The 20,035-nt window shown below is 38.2% G+C and overlaps 1 protein-coding gene across 5 annotated transcripts in view; it reads right to left on the bottom strand.

The window, feature by feature from the left end:
- Positions 1 to 10,640, bottom strand: part of LOC148033239 (two-pore potassium channel 5-like) — a 35,232-nt gene extending 24,592 nt beyond the window's left edge. The window contains exons 1-2 of one of the 5 annotated variants that reach the window (XM_087681137.1): positions 8,982 to 10,640; positions 4,027 to 4,092 (exon numbers count right to left, since the gene is read on the bottom strand). In XM_087681137.1, coding sequence (XP_087537263.1) covers positions 4,038 to 4,092; positions 8,982 to 10,309 — 1,383 coding nt within the window. In that variant the 5' untranslated portion in view covers positions 10,310 to 10,640 and the 3' untranslated portion in view covers positions 4,027 to 4,037. The remainder of the gene's footprint in view (positions 1 to 4,026; positions 4,093 to 8,981) is intronic. The other 4 variants (XR_015691278.1, XR_015691276.1, XM_087681138.1 and 1 more) reach the window with 4 other exon arrangements.
- Positions 10,641 to 20,035: the final 9,395 nt, after the last annotated feature.

The following is a 20,035-nucleotide window of genomic DNA, read 5'->3' as shown; positions in this document are numbered from 1 at the left end:
TTTCTTATCTCTACCATCTCTGGAGTCTAAGCTCTTGAACCCCCATACATTCTTCTCTTGCCAAACCCCTGTGGTGACCTTCAACCCTATACACTACGACATTGGTAAACCTGACGTGAAGGTCGGTATAAGAGAACTCCAAGATGGGGGATTCTTCAAGAGATACTCTACAATAATTGGTGCCCATACTGCAGCAGACTCGGCAACAACAAATCCAAATGTTACAACAACAACAACAAAGGCAAGACGAAGAGAAGATTGATTCCACAGCTATCAAGGCCCAAGAGGAAGTTGGACGGGAATTAAAACAATATAATGATCAAAATGTCTCTATTTTTATTCGCTTGTATGTTGAAAAAATGCTCTTCTTCGGTGTACCACAACATGCATGGAGTCACTATTTTGTCAAACTAGCCAAGCACGGTCTTCAAGAGAGAATCCATGGTCTTTTTTAGCAAGATGCGGATTGAGATGCATTCAAAAAAGCCCTACGCGAAGAGCTCTTCTTAGAAGACTCCGGCCTAATGACGAAGAAAAGTTTCACTGATTGGGTTGAGAAACCCAACAAAGGTTTAGCTACAACCGCTTTATGCCATGAGTCTAAAAGTAAATTTGGACAACTTGATGTTGAAGACCAACAAAGTATGGAAGGTCACAAGATTGAATTATTCCTTAAGGCTGCAGATCCCATTCTGCAAGAGAAGCTTGCTGATCACCTAGAAGATGCTACCTTCGAATGAGGAGTCAAGACTACATGGACAGATGTTACTTATGCAGTTAACATGATTGCTCGGAGAGAGCAAATGTGACTAAGATTGGGCTCTCCTTCAACTTCAACAACTCCATTAATGGAGCTTGTTCCACCTTCAAAATCCCCTATTCCTTTGACTGATCAACCAACTATTTCTTCTTCTGTTCCCTCTGAAAATGATGTCACGGATGAACTCATTAAAAGCATGTGTGACCTTCATCTGAATCTTACATAAATTAGTTCCAAGGTGAAGAAGTTGGATGTCAAAGTTGAAGAACGAGAACGTTCATCAACTCAAGACCCATGAGAGAAGGCTTTAAGAGGCATTGTATTTGGTGTGACAGCCAACAACATGACAAGAGGAAGTGTTCTGCCTTCCGTGAGGCTGAAGCACAAAAGCTCGTCTTTTGGAAAGACGGAAAAATTCATGCAGCTGAAACTGGTCTTCCACTGGAGCCAAATTTTAGCAATGGTGGAATGAAGAAAAGATTAGAAGATTTAGCTATAAAGGATGCCTATGCAACAATTGATGCAGCTACCTATGAGTTGCAAATTGAGCCAACTAAATCAAGTTTAAAAGCATGTAAAGCTAATGTGCAATCTAAAGTATGGATACAGACACTAGATCAAATGGAACGTGGTAAAGCAGCCAAAGAAGATTTGGCTAACGCCAGTCAGTGCATTCGAGGTATAACTGGTTGGAAAGAACGGGTAGATTTTTTTTCCGCCTTTGCACAATTGGCTGACGTCACTCATAAAGAAGTCTTGATTGAAGAAAACAGAGGAAGAGAAGCTGAACCAGGGCCTTCCTCTTTTGGCCCTCCAAAACGGGTAACTAGAAGAACGCCTGAACAACCAAAGCTTGCTGAAAATATAACTCCAGATCAAGAGATGGAAGATGTGTCACAAACAAAGAAGGCTGAAGGAAAGAAGAAAGGCAAGCAGCCAAGATATAAATTGCAGTCTGACATAGAATCTGCAACCGATCTCAAACGAGTCGTACAAGAACGAATTCTAGGAAGCAAAATTGAATTCGCCTTAGCCGAAATTCTTGGAATTGCCAAACGTGAATTCCATGATGTAATTATTAATGTAATCAAAAGGAAAAGACAATATGTTGGTGATGAAGCTGAAGAAACAGTGCTTGCTTTTTTGTAAGTTCTTCAAGTGTTTGTGCAAGATAAAGAGAAGCTGACTTCACAAGGAATTCAACTTGAAGCAGTTAAAGAATTAATTGCAGCAATTGAAGTTGAAGATAAAGAAAGCATGAATGCAAAAATTAAAGAAGTGAAAGCTAAAAATGTAATGGTCGGCTGGTCCAAATCAGTTGAGCAACCCACCTCTCAAAAAGAAGGCCGTCTACAGCACATGCATGAGGAAAAGGTTCGGTTCATTCCAAGCACTCACTACTCCCGTACGCATTAGGCAAGAGCAACAACGGGACAATTGTCAACATTGGAGAAAAAGAAACACCATGTATTGCACTCTTAGACCATGGCTCAGAGATAAACATCATGGCAAAGAGTCTCTATATAAGTGACCGATGGCCCATAGATGTTGATCCAGGTTGGCGAATGAGAGCTGCAAACAACTCTTCTGGAGAGTTATATGCTGCATATCCTAATGTACATGTAACTATTAGAGACATAAAAGACAATTTTCACTTTTTTGTTCAAGACTCTTGTAGTTACCCTATCATTCTTGGGCAGCCTTACATTTCTGAAGCCCGCTTGGAAAGACTCTTGTAGTTACCCTATCATTCTTGGGCAACCTTAAATTTCTGAAACCCGCTTGGAAACAAAAGCTCTTGATGATGGTTCTTTCTATGCTCGAATTCGAAGCAAGGATAATGAACGCGTTGACCAATTTCTTACTGTGTGTATTAACCATCATCGAAACAGAGATCAACTGCGTGATTATCCTGTGCCTCCTAATGCCCGAGAATTCAAGGGTTTTCAGGCTATACTACTATAAAAAGAGGTTATGACAGTGCATTATGTAAAAAGATTGAACCTCCAGAAACTGTCTCTCTAGCAAATCTGTATGTATGTACAGCCAATAGTATGGGTTGTTATAAGTCTCTTTCAGCCATGACTAAAGCTGAAATAAAATACTTATGTCATGTAAAAAGGGAGCTGAAAACTTATGATATGATGGCTGAAAATGAAGATATTTCGGACATTTTTTTGGACTGATTACTACTGACATATTGGCTGAAATATATGCAACTGCTCATACAGAAAATCAGGCTGAAAATCAGTCCATAGAAGTATGTACATTGGATTTTTATCAAACAATTCAAGAATTTGTTGAGCAAGAAGACATTGGTTTAGTCAACAAGGCTGAAGCGTAAGTGGAGACAAAATACAAGACGGTGGATAAGAAAATCAAGCCTGTGGCAGTCCCACTGCCTCCTGAAAGTGAAGGGCTGGCTGAGAGGGCAACAAATCAGCCAAGTCTTCATGATCTTTACAACATTGGTCACAATTTCACATCTGAAAGTATAAAAGAGCTCAAAATAGGTGAAAATTCTTTCCTTTCGCCGGCTAAAAAACACTCTTTTATGCAAATGCTAATGAAACATGGAAAAGCTTTTACATTTTAGCCTAGTGAAATAGATTGTGTGAATCCAAATATTATGGCTCCTATGGTCATTTTTACGGTCCCACATGTGCCTTGAAACCTCAAGCCTATTCCTGTCCCAAGGGCACATTTGCCTAAATTATTGGAAGTTCTAAATGAAAAGATCAGAATGAAGATTTTATAACCTTCTTCAGTACCTTACTCAAACCGATGGTTTACCATGCCCAAGAAAAATGGATCTTTATGATTCATTCAAGATCTACATCCTGTTAATCGTGTCACAACCCGAAATGTTGGTTCGTGTCCAATTGTTAACGAATTTGCTGAAGCTTTTGCAAGTAGAGCAATTTATTCTATGGGCGACCTATATTCAAGATATGACCAATTTCAGCTTTCATTAGAAACCTGAGACATTATCACAATGAAGACACCTCTTGGATTGGTCCGCATATGCACTCTACCACAAGGTGCAACAAACTCCATAGCCCATATAATGAATGTCATGCGCAAAGTCTTAAGAGACTTTATTCCACAACTTACTCTTCCATTTCTTGATGATGTATCTATCAAGGGATGTGAAGTTAATGAAAAGAATGAGGAGCTTGATGAAGATGGTTGCAGGACATTTGTAGTTAACCATATTCATGATTGTGAGACAGGATTTTAACAAGGCTAGAAGAGGTACATCTTACCCTTTCTAGAGCTAAGTCGATTTTTGGAGTAGAATTAGTCCTAGTGGTCGGTCATCTATGTGGTCCCTGTGGCACAAACCTTCACCAATCAAGATAGATGCCATCAGCAAAATGCAAGAAAAATGCACAAATGTTTTAAAAGTAAAAAGATTTCTTGGCGCATGCGTTTTCTATCTCATATGGATACCATATTTTGCTCATAGTTGGCAATTTGTTTCCTTTTGGAAGCATGTGATAATAACCTACATATATTTTTAAAAGTGAGTTAAAAAACCACCAACATATATTTATGTCTGATTTCAAAATAGAACAATTAATATTATGATTCATAAGCCAAACTGAATTGATACCTACTTCAATAACGTATCCAAACTGACATTACTCCATCCATAAATTGTTTGTAAGTTAAGTATCTCGAGGGACGCACAAAGAACGGAGTACGTACAACCTTCATACAACGGAGTAGATGATGCTATATATAGTGGATCATCTGGCTTCGTAGAGTAACCTTCTCCCTGAACCGATTGCGAAAATATCAATTATTAAGAAAAGACCAAAGATTCTCTTGGGGTAATGAGCATACTCTCACTATGCGTAAATTAAAGAAGCTGTTAATTTCAGCCAGGGCTGATTATTCAAATGGTCAACCCATCATCCTTACTGTGGATATAAGTCCCATCTTGAAGGTAACAAGTATGCAATTTGTTTTGGAGCAAAAGTTCTCAATGAAGGTCAAAGAAGATATGCACAAGTAAAAAGGAAATTCTGGGGAGTTGTGACAGCATTAAAGTGTGATCGTGAATACTTTATAGGTGCTTCCGTAGTGGTAGAAACTGATTGTCTTCCACTCTTGGGCATGATTGCCAAACAACTGCTCTACACGCGACATTGCTATGCTAAGATGGATTGCATATATTAAATCTCTCAACCCCAAATTAAAGCATATTGCAAGAAAGGTGAATCCAATTACTCACATGCTATTACGTGCAAGATATGACAATGAAAAACAGCTGATGGAAGAAGATGAAGCTGAAGAATCTATACTTGCTGAATTTCATTCCATGACCGCTGAAAATACCTTTTCAATTATTGCATATACTGGTCCAAAGCTGAAAACAACAGGGTGGTCAACTAGAAGCCAGCATGCTCATTGCATTGCTCAAGTTCTAGTTCATTTCCTTGAAGAAGATTAACTGAAGATCGGCCAATATTTGAGCACAATGAAGAAGAAGGAGATTTGGACTGAAAATGAGTTCAAGCATATCAAGAGAAAAGCTTATGGTTTTTTTCTTAAAGAATGACATCTATGGAAGCACGCAAAGAAGAAGATGTCCGAGTTTTAGGTAACAAAAGATTGCAACAACAGGTAATGAAGGAATTTCATGAAAACCTGTGGGCTGGTCATAGAGGCATATGGGGAACCTTTAGTTAAGTCAAAGAATAATATTGGTGGCAAAATATGTATCGGGACATAACACATTTTGTTAAAACCTGTTATGTGTGTCATATGTATTCTATGGTCAAGCATCGAGACGGGTTACAACCGACTTATCCCTTGTCTATACATTATAGATGGGTTATTGATCTTGTAACCATGCCTACAGGAATATGAAATATACGGTATTTAGTGCTTGCAAGAGAGGATCTAACCAATCAAGTTGAAGGCAAAGCCTTAACAACCAAGACCACTCAAGTTGTTTGTCATTTTTTACTTGAAGATGTGTTTTGCAGATATGGTTGTGTGGGTAAAGTAACTACAAATAGAGGAGAATTAGATGCTGATGAGACACTCAACTTCTTTGCTCAATTGGATATCAAGTTGGCTTTGACATCAGCCAAAAATCCTGAAGGCAATGGAAAGAGTGAAAGAGGTCATCAATCTATTCTCAAAGCTCTAGCAAAGTCTTATAGAGGAAAGATTAAAGAATGGCCTAAAATGCTACCTTTTGTATTATGGGCTGCTTGGATTACTCACAGTTCAGTGACTGCCAACTGGCTATATGCTAGCTGAACTTATACATGGACAACAACCAATTATACCAATTGAAGAATCTATTCTCACATGGAGTCTTCTACCTTGGGAGGAAGGTATCAGAAGAGAAGAGTTGCTGACTTTGCGCATATGGCAGCTAGAAAGAGGGCCTGAAGATGTTCAAGCAGCTATTGAGAAGCTAAAAACAACAAGACTAAAGAACAAAAGAAGATTTGATAAGCGACATTGACTTCGGCCAAGAGCAATTCAAGAAAATGACTGGGTGCTTATCTATGACAGCAACCTAGACAATCAATACAGTGCTTCTAGAAAGATAGTAAAGTGTTGGTTTGGCCCATATGTAGTAAAGGTCATTCATGACAATGCCACATATTCATTGGCTGAATTGGATGGGACCAGCATAAAGATAGCCGTAGCTGAAAAAAGAATCAAGCTCTTCAAACGAAGAGAAAGTTCAATATATGAGTTAGAAGACTTGAATATAATTCAAGAGCATGAAGACATAGAGGAAGAAAAAAAGGCAAAAAATAAAGACATTAACATAGCAGAAGATACTTCTTCTGACAGTGCAAATCCGTAAGACTTTGGCACATGCCAGAGGATGTGCAGGTTAGGAGGGGATGGATGTTGTGCCGCTACGCATACACCGTGTAAAAAAATCTAGAGTATGGCTTTCTTTTAGATTTAGAGAGCCAATGTCACTTTAGGCATTAGTGTTAGTGTCCATGGTTTAAAATATTAGATTTTTTCTGGATAAGTTTTTAGCCAATTTTTGATATTCTAGATATTGTCCCTTGTTAAAATCCATAAAACTATAAACAACTTCTAGATTAGGATGACATGTAAAAGAAAGCATGTAGCTTTCAGTCAATTTGAGAGGATTTTATGTAAAAAGAGAGATTGACGAAATCGCGCAACGCGCGATCATTGTTTTCAAACAATGAACAACACTCCGAAGGGGGAGATAAAGAGGAAGTGATCTGGTAGAATTCTGACCAAGCGTGCTGGTATTTTACCTCTTTTTTGGAGTCAATGGAAGCATCAGATTGACGATCTGAGCAGCATAGAGGAAGGTATTATTTTATACACGTTTTTGTCTATTAGAGTTATATCTTCTCATAATACTAAAAGAGACTGACAAGCTTCATATATGTTAGTATTCTTCTTCATTTTCTATTTCTTTTTGGAAGTATTCTTCTACGTCTTCAATTTCTTCAAACCCTTCTCTTCCGTCTACTCCTGTCCCTGAATCTACCTTCACCCTGTTGTCTCTTATCTTCAAGAACTTGGCTTGAAACCTTCAACCCTTCTCTTATCTCTACCATCTCCGGAGTCTAAGCTCTTGAACCCCCATGCATTCTTCTCTTGCCAAACCCCTGTGGTGACCTTCAACCCTACACGCTGCGACAACGCTTCTTAGACACCTTAATTTGAGTAAGAAAATATCATAGAGTTCAATGATCTATCTATACAATAAAAGCAAGTAGTGTGTCCATGTAGAACAAGCATGAACTTGACATTGTGTTGCTTGCAGGGAAGTGGTTGCAAGTTCTTTGTCAAAGTGTTTGCCCCATATACTATGTTTCTCCCTGCATACTACATGAGTGGCAACCAGCAACAAAGCACTAAGGTACAAAGTGGTACACATGTGAAGATAATAAAGATGGGCTAAAAAGGGCCTAAAAACCTTAAGGAGGGTCTACACATGCCATCAAGTCTCAAGATAGCCGCCTTGATCATATGGTGAATCTCAAATGCAGACAAAATCCAAGAGCTGCCATGCAATCCTGCTAGGAAGTATCATACAAGGTGACTGGCCAAAGAAAAATACCACATGTTACTGCAGGCACCTCATGCCAAATGCAGAAAGTATCATGCAATTAAACAATCTTCAGCCTTTAGCAAAAGATCACCAGAAACACAGCCTGCAAAGACCACGATCAGATATGCACAAGGTTAATCGCTCAAAAAGCACATAAATGACAGCAGCAATGAGCGTACCTCACCCTCGCCATAGGAGATACTACATCAAGAAAAAAACTAGATGTCTGATGGTATCAGAATGATGTAATGTAGAAAGAAAGGAACAACATCGATGAGCATCAACATGAAAGCATAGACACCAAGAACAAGATAGTGGAGGCAAAGCCACTAGTAAGATCACATGATGCACTAGCCATCACCATAGTGAAACCCAAGTGTAACAGCAGTCAAGCCAAGGTCTCCGTAATAAAATGCTAAGGCAGAAGTCCAGAGCTTATGGCTAATGTATATAGACAAAAGTCAAGTGACCTCACCACAAGGTCAATCAAAGTTGGCCAGCCAGTCCAACCAAGACGGACAGATATGAGGTAGCAAAATGACCTCAAACAAAAGAAAGGATATCATAAGCAGTTCATGATACTTCCTGTTTGCCAATCTGCTCCAGCCAAGCTGGATATAATCTTTTTTATGATGATGTTCAGCTCTAGTGCAGAATCTAAAGTTGATAGGAATTCATACTTCATAAAAACAGGAGCACAAAAGTGGACACTAAAGCACACACTAACTTACTGACTTTGAGTTGCTTAACACAACAAAGCTGCTTCATTTCACGGATGTCTGCCCTGGTCCTGCTGCTCATGATTCATCCAACATTGTCATTGCTGAACCAAGTGCTCTGGTGTCAGCCTGGACTCCTGAGTAATGAATACACGGTGAAACGGAGGCACAAACTAATATTTGCACCAGTCCTAGAAGGGCTTAGATTTTTAGGTCATGAAGCTCCCAGATTGAAAAGAAAGCATGATTGACGACAACAATCAATAAAATGCACCCATTGAGCATAAACATGCCCATGGGCTGCAACAGATAACCAAGAGAGAACATTGGGACATCAAAGAACGAAATCATAAAAATGTGACCAGAGACAAAAACATCTTCATCCATAAAGCATGGCTTTTGCAAAAGAAAATGATTGTACCTCACACTCCCATCATTGTCCAAATCAGCTGCTAGTAGATCTCCAAATGTCATCTCCTTCTCTAGTACTAACTTTGCTATCAATCGATGACGCTTATCAATTCTTGCTTCTGCCAAGTAAAGAAAGGACCGTGCAACTGCAAGTGTGCTCACAAGAAGCCATACAGATGCAAATAAACGGCCTGGCATGGTCTTGAATGCATGGTCCCCATACCCTACTGTCGTCACTGACATGCAGGAAAGGTAAAAGGAGTCCAGCCAGCCCAAATCTTCTACCAGATGCATCACCAATGTCCCTACTCCGATGCACATGGTGACAACACCGAATGCAAGAGCAACCTTCAATCGAATCCTCATCCTGCCTTTCTTGACATCTACCAAATAATTCTTTGCAGTCTCATGGTGACCAGCAGTGACAGCACTGAGAAGAAGAGCCTCTTGCCTGTCTAGCACATAACTCACCATTCCACTTAGAAGAATATCAATGAATCCAAAGCCTACGAGCACGAATGCACACGAGAAGAGCTTTGCAAGAGGTGTAGATGGTGTTATATCGCCATACCCAATCGTGCACATGGTAACAATGCAAAAATACAGTGCATCAACGATACCATGTGTGGTTGGGCCAGAAAACTCGTCTTCCCTCCAGGTGTATATTAACACACCTACTGCAAGATACACTAGAAGCCCAATAAATGCTTGTGAAACAACTGAAGTTGGCGAGCTAGATTGTGAAGATCCTCCCAACCTGAGTGCAACTCGTGGCTTGTCAGCCATGACTGCCATGGCAGGTGCTGTTCGTGATCTGTGGAGGTGCTTCTTGGCAGAATGGTGGTCAGCATTTGGCGAAGCATGGCAGGCACCAAATTGGGGTTGTTCACCATGTGCAGGGGTGCCACCCTCGACCTGCGGTGTGAAGGTGGACGGGAATGCTGAAGTAGAGGTTTGTCGTGGGGATTGTGGGGACCGCACATCAAGGTCGAGCCTTGTCAGATCAGGTGACAACCTATGCCCACTTGTGTGAGAACCCATGATAAGAGTATCCATGAAAGAGTCATCAAAAGCCTTGATATCAGGCTCGGAGGCTTTGCGAGGTTCATTGTCTTCACCACCTTGACGATCCCTTCCCAAGGAGTCGGCACGGGGGCTATAGTCTAGCCATACAAAGTCTCCTCTGAGGTTGAAGTCAGGGGATCCGAATATAAGCTTCTCTTTGATGCTGGAAGGAGTGGCCACAGCATCCACCGGGGCTTCTTCCGGAATTTGAAAAAGGGATTGATTGATTTGCAGGTTGGGCCTCTTCCAAGACCCGATGAGTGGCTCCTCCATCTTCTACGCAGACTCAGCATAAAAACTGAGAGCCAGCCCAGAGACCTGTTTCTGTTCTTCTTCAAATGGATTGGTTTTTGAGAAGGGACCTGTTCCTTTTGCTTCACATGGATTGAATTTGAGCAATGGCCACTTACCTGATGTGCCTTAATGAGTGTGTGTGTGTGTGTGTGTGTGTGTGTGTGTGTGTGTGATTTTTGAGATGTCGACAGTTGCTCGTGTCTTGTATGAGCACGCCTGTGGAGCCCCCTCCTCTCCCCTGTGAGAGCCCACCCTGAACCAAGCTACTAACCCTGGTTAAGTAAGCTAGACACGTGGAGGCTCCATAGCCATGGTCAAACACTGCAACCTTTTTCTTCCTCTCGTTGGAATTCACCTGAACCCTTTTACTCACCTAGATGATTCTCTCTTATGATTCTAGGACCTACTAGCCTAGGGCCTAGGTCTGCTATTTATTGATCCTGCCAGGCTGCCATACAGACAGGACATAGGCACAGCATGCCTGCATATGATGAACAGTCACCAATGCTAACACTATTAGTCTTTGAATGATTACACCAATATTTTGGTTGGTTGTTGGTAAAGCCTAATAATTCCAAGGTCTTCCTTTAAACATTTGTTTTCAAATTGTTTCATTACATATTTAACTCTCATGATTGCTCTTACTTATAAGGCTTTAGTGTTGACTTTGCTTACAAGTAGAGGTCTCAATTTGGATGTGAATAGATATTTTATTATGCCCTAAGAGATGCAAGGCGTTGAGTCCAGGCTCCCGGGCTCACGCACCCATATAACACAACCCACACCGAAAAGCACTACATCATGAGCCCATTGGTAGACGTCTCGATTTATCTTATACACCTTGACACTAACATTCTCCACGTACTCCTGAGTTTTTGCTTTGATTTTTTACTTATGTCATAACGATTTAATAAAATGGTAATCATTACTCTCATATATGAGGGACAATTCATTCAATGCTAGGTGTCACTTTAAATTCAATGCTTGGTACTAATTCATTTGCACATCTGTGGCTTACTTTCACTTTGAAATATCATAGTGCATGTTGACATGCTATTCTCTATTCTTTATTTGTGTCTCAATGTATATGGTAGGATCCTTGGCTCAAGTCCACCAAGCCATATAGTCCTCCATAATACAAGTTCCCTTTTTTGTTGTCCCATCTTAATCAAGGTTTTAACATGTGTAGGGTCTATAGAGAAGCCAATCACACCCATATATTCATGGATTGATCTTTTTCTCTCTATGCTTCTTGCCAATATCATGGAACTAGGAGAATAGGGACCTTCTTATATGACAAGGTATGGCATGCCAAGCTATCAACATACTCAATGAACCTCACTCACAACATAATTTGGAAGGAAGTTTGCTACCCCACATATCCATCTCTATCTATGATCTAGCATCTCTAATTGTATTTCCTAACTCACATATCCATCACTAACTATGCTCTGGCATAAGTAATTGTATTTCCTAACATTATATTGCATGTTGAAACGTTTTTTCAAAATGACACAGATGACATATCATGCTATATTGGCTTTTATATGATATGTGCATAATGATAAGCTAGGTATGTGGATTACAACTTTGCAAACATCTATTTGGACTTTATATTTTGCTATGCCCCAAAAGTGTACTTCTTGTTTTCAGTTGGAGATCCATCCTTCCTCCTTTTTAACTAAAGAAATGATTGAAGTGGTGGGTGCCCAAGCTAGAATATGGAGAAAACTTTAAAAAGAAACTTGCCTTGAGCCAGTGTAATTTTTTTCCCCAAAAAGGGCTTCTCACATACATGGAATTATATCCTTCCAAACCGTTAAGTCAAAGAAGGTTGAACATTTGCACCCTAAGCACATGTCTTTTAAATCTCAATATCAAGCTGCAAGATGTAGTGAAACATATGCAATGCTTTCTCAACTATTGCAAGTGAGTGGTTTATCTATGGGCCACTTCTCTAATGAGTTCCTAATGAGCACATTTCATGTGTTAGGTTTTCTAATAAGTTTTAGATATGCACAATCCATTATTACCAGGGGAACCTTATGCCATACCTAATGTAGTCTCCATTATTACCATGGGAGCCTCGTACCAGATGTAGTCTTCATGCTTGCGATTAGTTGAAAGTTGGTTGTTTTACTAATTGTAAGTATCAAGTAAGGGATCACCCTTTCAATTGCCTCCAAAATATAGCGCTTCAACTTATACAAGAATCAAATAACTTTTTGCCTTTTTGAAAATCTCATTCACAAGTTTACTAGATGTGCAATCCACCAACGTCCCATCAAATGTGAATAATATCCATGTCACAAAGGCTACCATGGAGTGGGAAACATAGTTGTTCACACATGACCATAAGTGTGCAACTAGAGTACTAAGGCAAACGAGAGCTAGTATAGTTCCAAAACCTTCCATGAGTCATCCAAGAGTCCACTACCTTCCATAGTTTCATTTTCTTAATGTTTTGACTTTCTATTTAAATAACCAACTTTTGTACCTCCTAGAAATGGTCTATAACTTGTATATAGACACAACCCTTCTAAAGTCTTACCCAAAATCTACTCTAATTTTTAAAGCCAATTTGCTCATCAATAAATGTGCTTTGTGGCATACTATGTCTAGTATTTATGCAACATATAACTCTTATTGATGACCTTGCCCTTGTTTAATAGGCAAATTTAGATTAATTAAACATGACGCTTGAACTACTTAGAGAGCCATATTAGTTATTATATTCTAGACTCAAATTGTAACATGTCTAGTATTTATGCAACATATAACTCTTATTGATGACCTTGCCCTTGTTTATTGGGCAAATTTAGATTAATTAAACATGACACTTGAACTACTTAGAGAGCCATATCAAATATTATATTCTAGACTCAAATTGTACAAAAGAGAGAAAGAATAACTCTAACACTAGACACTCCACGCCTAGATTCTCATGGTGTTTTGAGCCAATGCTCTTTAGGTGCTTTGTATTGGGGTTTGAAGTACCAATGTCAATATGAATTAGGGGACTTCACATCCTAATACATGTTTCATGTAGTAAGAAGGTTCGGATGGTTGAGTCACAAAGAAGCCAACTGTGTATGTGTGATTTATATGCATGTGTCTATTTGTTTGGTCTCATAAGCTCATCATTTTTCTCTTCCTCTCTTTTTTTCTCTCTCTTTTGTCTCCTTTCTTTTTTGCTTTCTTGTCCCTCCTCTCTTTTCTTGTTCTGGTTCCTATTCCTCTATCTCTATCTCTCTATACATTGTGTGTGCATACGCACGTGCATGTACACATGCAAATACATGTGTATATATGTATATGTGTGTCTAATATGCGTATTTCCATTTGTGGTGTGTCCTCTCTGTCTCTCATCATTTTTCTCCCATTTCCTTTCTTTTTTTTTCAAAGTCCCTTGTCTCTCATCTTTTTCACCTCACGTGTACACACCTTGTGTATGCATGTGTGTGCATGTGTGTATGCATATGTGTATCAATGCACATATATATGTGCGTTTAACATGTGTATTTCCATTTGTGTGGTCTTGTAAGTGCGCATGTTATCTCTCTCCCTCTCATCAATTTTCTCTTATCTCCATTATTTTCTTTCTTGAGTTTCCTATCTATCATCTTCTTTCACCTCATATGTGTGCATGTTGTGTATGCACGTGTATGCATGCATGTATGTGTGCGGGTATGTGTTTGTGCATGGATGTATATGTCTACATGTGTGTGTATGTATGCATATATGTGCATGTTTTATAATTTTGTATCCATTCTCTCTCCTTATATCCTATCTTCTCTCTCTCTCTCTCTCCATTTTTCTTCTCTCTCATATGTTTACATGTGTATGGACACCTTTAAATAATAAATAGTAAAGATAAAGATTCAACTTACACAAAACAAATGCAACACTCAACTTTGCATGTGGTAACAATATGAAATCATAAGTAAACTCGATTATTATTCAACACTGTTCTTCTTCCTCTTCTTCTATGTCTACTCAAAAAGAGGCAAATGGTGATGTTTGTACTTAGTGCAAGTAATATAGCCTATGATAATGACAACATGTGATTTTTAAATTTAAAATCATATACACATGCTGTTACATTTTGGGAGACTATCCATGTGATGCATTTATGCCCTTTTTAAAAAACATTATGAAGTTATTGCCTTAAATCAAGCCACAAATGGTGGTCATGCTTCATCTTTGAGAAACTCATGAATATACCAATCGAAGGTTTGGTTCAAATTGGATTAGTTGAGGAGTTTGTTGAAACACAATAAAGCTCTATAGCCCTCATTATCATAAGGTCTTGCTAGATGCAGTATCTTAGATAGGCAACCTTCCAAAACTACAAGTAATGATAATAGTAGTCGATGCTCACTATATATCTTATACCATTGTGGATTATATTCATGAAAACTTCTTGTGTCTATATACAACTAACAAGTAGAAGGCTTTACAAACCACTGCAATTTATGAATATTGATTGAATTAATAGAGCTAATGACCAACTAGATTTTGCAAAGTTATATTATTTTGGGATTGTGACCCCTACTTTTCCTTGTGCAAGGATCCAAAGTGAGGGCTAAAAAAAGGACCTTGTGATTTTAATGAAGGCATTCTTCTTTTTCTTGAAATTAAAGACTACAAAATACGAAAAAAGTTAATGTTAAATGTGGAACTAAGGTTTGAAGTGAGTGCATTGTCTCCACAAATGTAGCCCTTTTTATTATTCAAAACTAGCACAAGTTTGTCTTGATGGGCCACTAACAATGTTGCATATGGTTTACAAGCTTGTGAAGCAGTGAGGTTGTGCCTTGCTTACTTTGAGGGGCCAAGCTTGCAATCTCCTTTTCACTCATAAAAAACAAAAGGGTGCTAAGATAGGTTTGATACATACACACATCTTAAGTGAACCATGTTCGCAAAGCAATATACATTTCCATTGTGTGAGAACATATGGTGATACAACATAGATTGCATGGTTCGACAAATTTAGCATTGAAAAATTAAATGACAAGTCTTCAAATTTTCCTCCCATGAACAACAAAATTGGCCTTCTTTCAAATATTTATCAAATTCAAGGATAGGGAGAGGAATAGAGCATGTGTTATTTCAAGCAAATAAGGTTTTCTCTTTCTCAAAGAAGCATTCGCTACATTCATCCCTATGGCTACTATGTGCATAGGCAACATAATGCCTAAAGCGTGAAACAAAGACCTTATAGATGGGTTGTGAGATGTGCTTGTCTTCACACTTTTCCCTACACCTAGAAAGCATGACAACAATTTGTTAAGCATCAATGTGCACAAATGGGAGAATATATCAGTTGTTATTAGTAGAACAATGTGTGCCCATGATGTGAACATAGTGTAAAGTGACTATGCAAGGCAAGTTGCACTGGTGATAAAACTCATTCAACACCATGGTTTCTTGATAGTATGACAACAGCTAACAATGTTGTAGAGGATTAAAGAGCAAGGCATAGAAATGAACATAAGTATAACAAACTAATCTCTATAAATAAAGGTTTGAGTGGATCTATGTTGTCATTAGTTGCTAACACTCCATAACTCAAGCAAGCAATCTCTAAATATGATCACATGAAGTGAATGCATGAAAAATGCTCTACAATGGTTCCTAGAATGTGTCACAAGTAACGTATCTAAAGCCTAAACATTATTTGTGATATCTTTGAATTATTTCCTTAGTAGCTCAAATTTTGAGCTATTATTTCATAAGTAATCGAGATAGATACTATAGACAGAGGTTCTTTACATGACTAAGAAAAATTTTTGGTGCCAACATGTGTACATGCATGGATTAGGAATCAAATGTATTTTATGCACAAGTTTGGAATTAAATGTATTTTATGCTATGAACCTTTGCAGCCATTTGAAATGCTAAACATCCAAGTTATGTAATATCGGTATCACATATATTGCTTTTCTTACTAGGGTACAACATTTTATAATGTAGTCCTAATGATAAGTTGCTTTACTTACTGTTAAAGCAACTCTCAATCACGAGGGCATGGGCAATTGCTTTGCTCAAGTCTTAAACATGACTAATTGTCATATGATCACCTACGTTTTCAATTGCTTCTCTTTATGGTGGAGGAATCTCGTTTTATATGTCAACCTTTTTAGTATCTATTAGCAAACTGAGTTTTCATGCTATGTTTATGGGACAACTTATGTAAGCACATGTGAAGGTGTACCACACACACAATTCCATTTTGGCATTCATTGATGGCCTTCCATTACGCATTAAAATACGCAATGTTCCATGTGAGAATTGGCTAAGCATCCATCTTACATATCATAACTTTCATAAGCGGCAAAGTTTTTTCTAGTTTTGTAGTTTTTGATATGGCAAATAATGCAAAATGAAATGGAGAGTCCTTCTAGTGTTATTATTTGCACTCCATCAAATGGATGTGTAGACAATAAAAGAGATGACAAGGAAGAAGACTATAAGGAGGTTACCTTCTTGGTTGCTTCAAGCTAGTAAGTCTCCATTGATATTGCATTCCAAACTAGGTGTTCATGAAGAAAAAATCCAATGCATTAAGGTGTTGGTTTCATTACATGACATCATGTTGGGTAAGGAATTTGCAAGATTTGTGGTATGGTTCTCTCTAGTTTGACAAATGAAGGGAATTTTTTTTATAAGAAGTACATTAATTCAACATGCTCTCAGATAAGTATAGATGAAAAGAACTACAACAATGAATATGATTACTTTTCAGCACCTCAAGTGCATTAGACTTTAAGACCAAATTCAAAGGCTTGATCAAAGTGCAATCAAGTTTTTTTGGCTATGTGGTCAAGCTAAATGGCTTTATGGAGCAATGATAAAGCATGTTGGAAGTATGGATGAGTAGATGCTGACTTATTGATACCCCAAGTCAATGGATTTTTTAATGTATATGTAAGATGTTGATACGTGAGTGTAAAAAATCTAAAACACTATGGTGAGCTCACAAATCTAAAAGAAAAGAAGCATCACTCATGGAGTATAGATCTTATAACCATAGGTCTTGCCCAAGACTCTATCAACCAAAGACCTTGAAGCTTAAGAAAACACACACACACACACACACACACACACACACACACACACACACACACACACACACACACACACACACACACACACACACACACACACACACACACACACACACACACACACACACACACACACACACACACACACACACACACACACACACACACACACACACACACACACACACACACACACACACACACACACACACACACACACACACACACACACACACACACACACACACACACACACACACACACACACACACACACACACACACACACACACACACACACACACACACACACACACACACACACACACACACACACACACACACAAAAGAATAATAGATCGAACTCTAATAACTCTTCAAACTAGTTATGTTCAAGATTAAGGTTCTAATTTACCCTCCGCTCACTTAATCTTGTTCTCTCTCCAAATGTGTACTATGCATGAATACAATCTCATAGTAATTCAAGATCTCATGATGACAAAAAGCCACAACATGTTGCATCGCAAACCCTCTCAACCATGACTAGAAATAACCATAACAAAAGACAACCTCAATAGGGAATTGACTCAAACAACTTAGTGCATGCTAAATTTGATGAAGAGTTTAGCTCATCCTCTGGAGTTCAACAACAAGTCCACTTAAATTTTTTCTAATCGACATTCGATCTAATCACTTCAAACAAGAGAGAAATTCAAATTCACCAAGAGACTCCTAAGCACACAATTCGACATTTGAAATAGGAAGATCATATTTTATTAATGAAATATCTAGAGCATGGGCATACATTTTTTACAAGTATGAAGAGTTATACCCAACATATCATTCGCTTCCTTGAAGACTGGTGGTTCTTGTTTCTCTTAACTTCTTTTCCTCTTACAATTCAATTTCTACTATCCTCTTTTCTTTTTGGATTGTCCATTCTATGTTTTCTACTCTAAGAAGTTGCCTAGGCATCACCCTTATTCCTATTGCTTACTCACCATAACTTTATTCACTAACACTTTCCGTCCTTTTTGTTCTCTTTCTTTAAAAAAAGGGTACAAGCATGTGCAAGAGCTTTGCCCTTTTGTTAATACCATCCATTCCTAAAGTGAGACACTTAACTTGAGTTAGTTAACATAATAATTTTTCAAAGAAAAGCCACCTTATCACTATACCATTGTAATAGCATGGCCTAATAATACATTCTATAAAATACCATTGATCCCCTCTTATATCTTGACACATAAGTATAATCCTTGGAGATTGTAAGTCTTAACATTGCCATATGCTCATCATGTCAAATCATGGTAGCCTCTTACAACCTTTTTGAAACAACACTCCTAAAAATTGTTTTTTATTACATCATTTCCACTATTGGCTCCTCAACAAAGAAGGGATGAAATTCGAAAGCCTACCTTGGTATTCTTTGGGAAGCCTTAATTTTAAGGTTGGGGCTTTAGCTATGATTGTAAAAATCAAGCTTGAACTTCAAGAAACAAATTTTTATACTAGCTTTAATCTTAGAAAACCAGTTTTATATATGGGTCTTCATACATTTGGATTTTCTAAAGACAAAGTAACCTATAAACAACTAATATATTATAAATCCATTTTTCTAAAAGTTGGCCTACTTTGCTTCACTTACAAAGTGCATAGCTATATGATAAAGCATACCATTCTCAAACTTGGAACATATCACACTAGTAAGATTAAGAGTGTCATGAGAAATCGAGGACAAATCAAGTTCATATGAACCAAGCATGCCACACAAAAAGCCATACAACCAAGTCACTTCATTGTGAAGCTAAATTGTGAAATCTTATTGTCTTCATCTCCTTCAGAGTCTTAAAGATTTTGTCCCACATAACATCGTGCAAGCTTTATGGAGCACTCAAAGTTAGAAACATCAACATATTGAGTGTCACTAAAAGCATAAGAAACTTTTGTCATCTTCAAGCCGAGTTTCTTTTTGAGAATCCATGCTCATAAAAGCAATTGTGCTAAAAGGAATAACAAGCATTAGTTGCCACAACTTCATTATGTTAGGATAGGCATGTATCCATTTAGCTTGGTTACCACACTCTTTCCATGCATCATGAAAACGAAAGCTTTTGTAAGAGTATGTGCAAATTGCTCCACCTCCACTTCACATCGAGATGCATCAACAAATGTAAACCCAAAGTTACTACATGATTGTTTCACAAATGGTCTCATTTGACTATCCTTGATATCAAAGTCTACATCATATGATCTTGGACAAAAAAATTTAGCTGAATCAAATAATGGAATATCTTGAAATCTATATAGTGCCTACCCTAACATAACCCTAATGGAATGCCATTCAAAAATCCCATTGAATAATTGGACTTTCTTACCTATTGTCACTTGAGTCTACATTATAGGAGAAGCTTTGCATCATTCCTCCAATGATTGACTTGAGGGTCCTAAATACTTCCAAGTCTCTCATGAGAAATTCTAGCATAAGATAAGGGCAATTGCTTGTGCAAATATCCAAGCTGAAGTAGACTAGTGTCGCACTTGCTTCATTGAGATTGAGAGAATTGAGGAGGAATTGGACATGTCAGCCCCTCTATCCACAAGGAAAAGTCTCACCTTTCTCCCTTAAATTG

This window comes from Lygodium microphyllum, chromosome 7, assembly GCF_053477565.2.
Source record: "Lygodium microphyllum isolate KBCC chromosome 7, Lygodium_microphyllum_v1.1.10, whole genome shotgun sequence".
In the NCBI taxonomy this organism is placed as follows: domain Eukaryota; kingdom Viridiplantae; phylum Streptophyta; class Polypodiopsida; order Schizaeales; family Lygodiaceae; genus Lygodium; species Lygodium microphyllum.
Note: the sequence above shows the minus strand (reverse complement) of the source record. Positions and strands in the feature narration are given on the sequence as shown.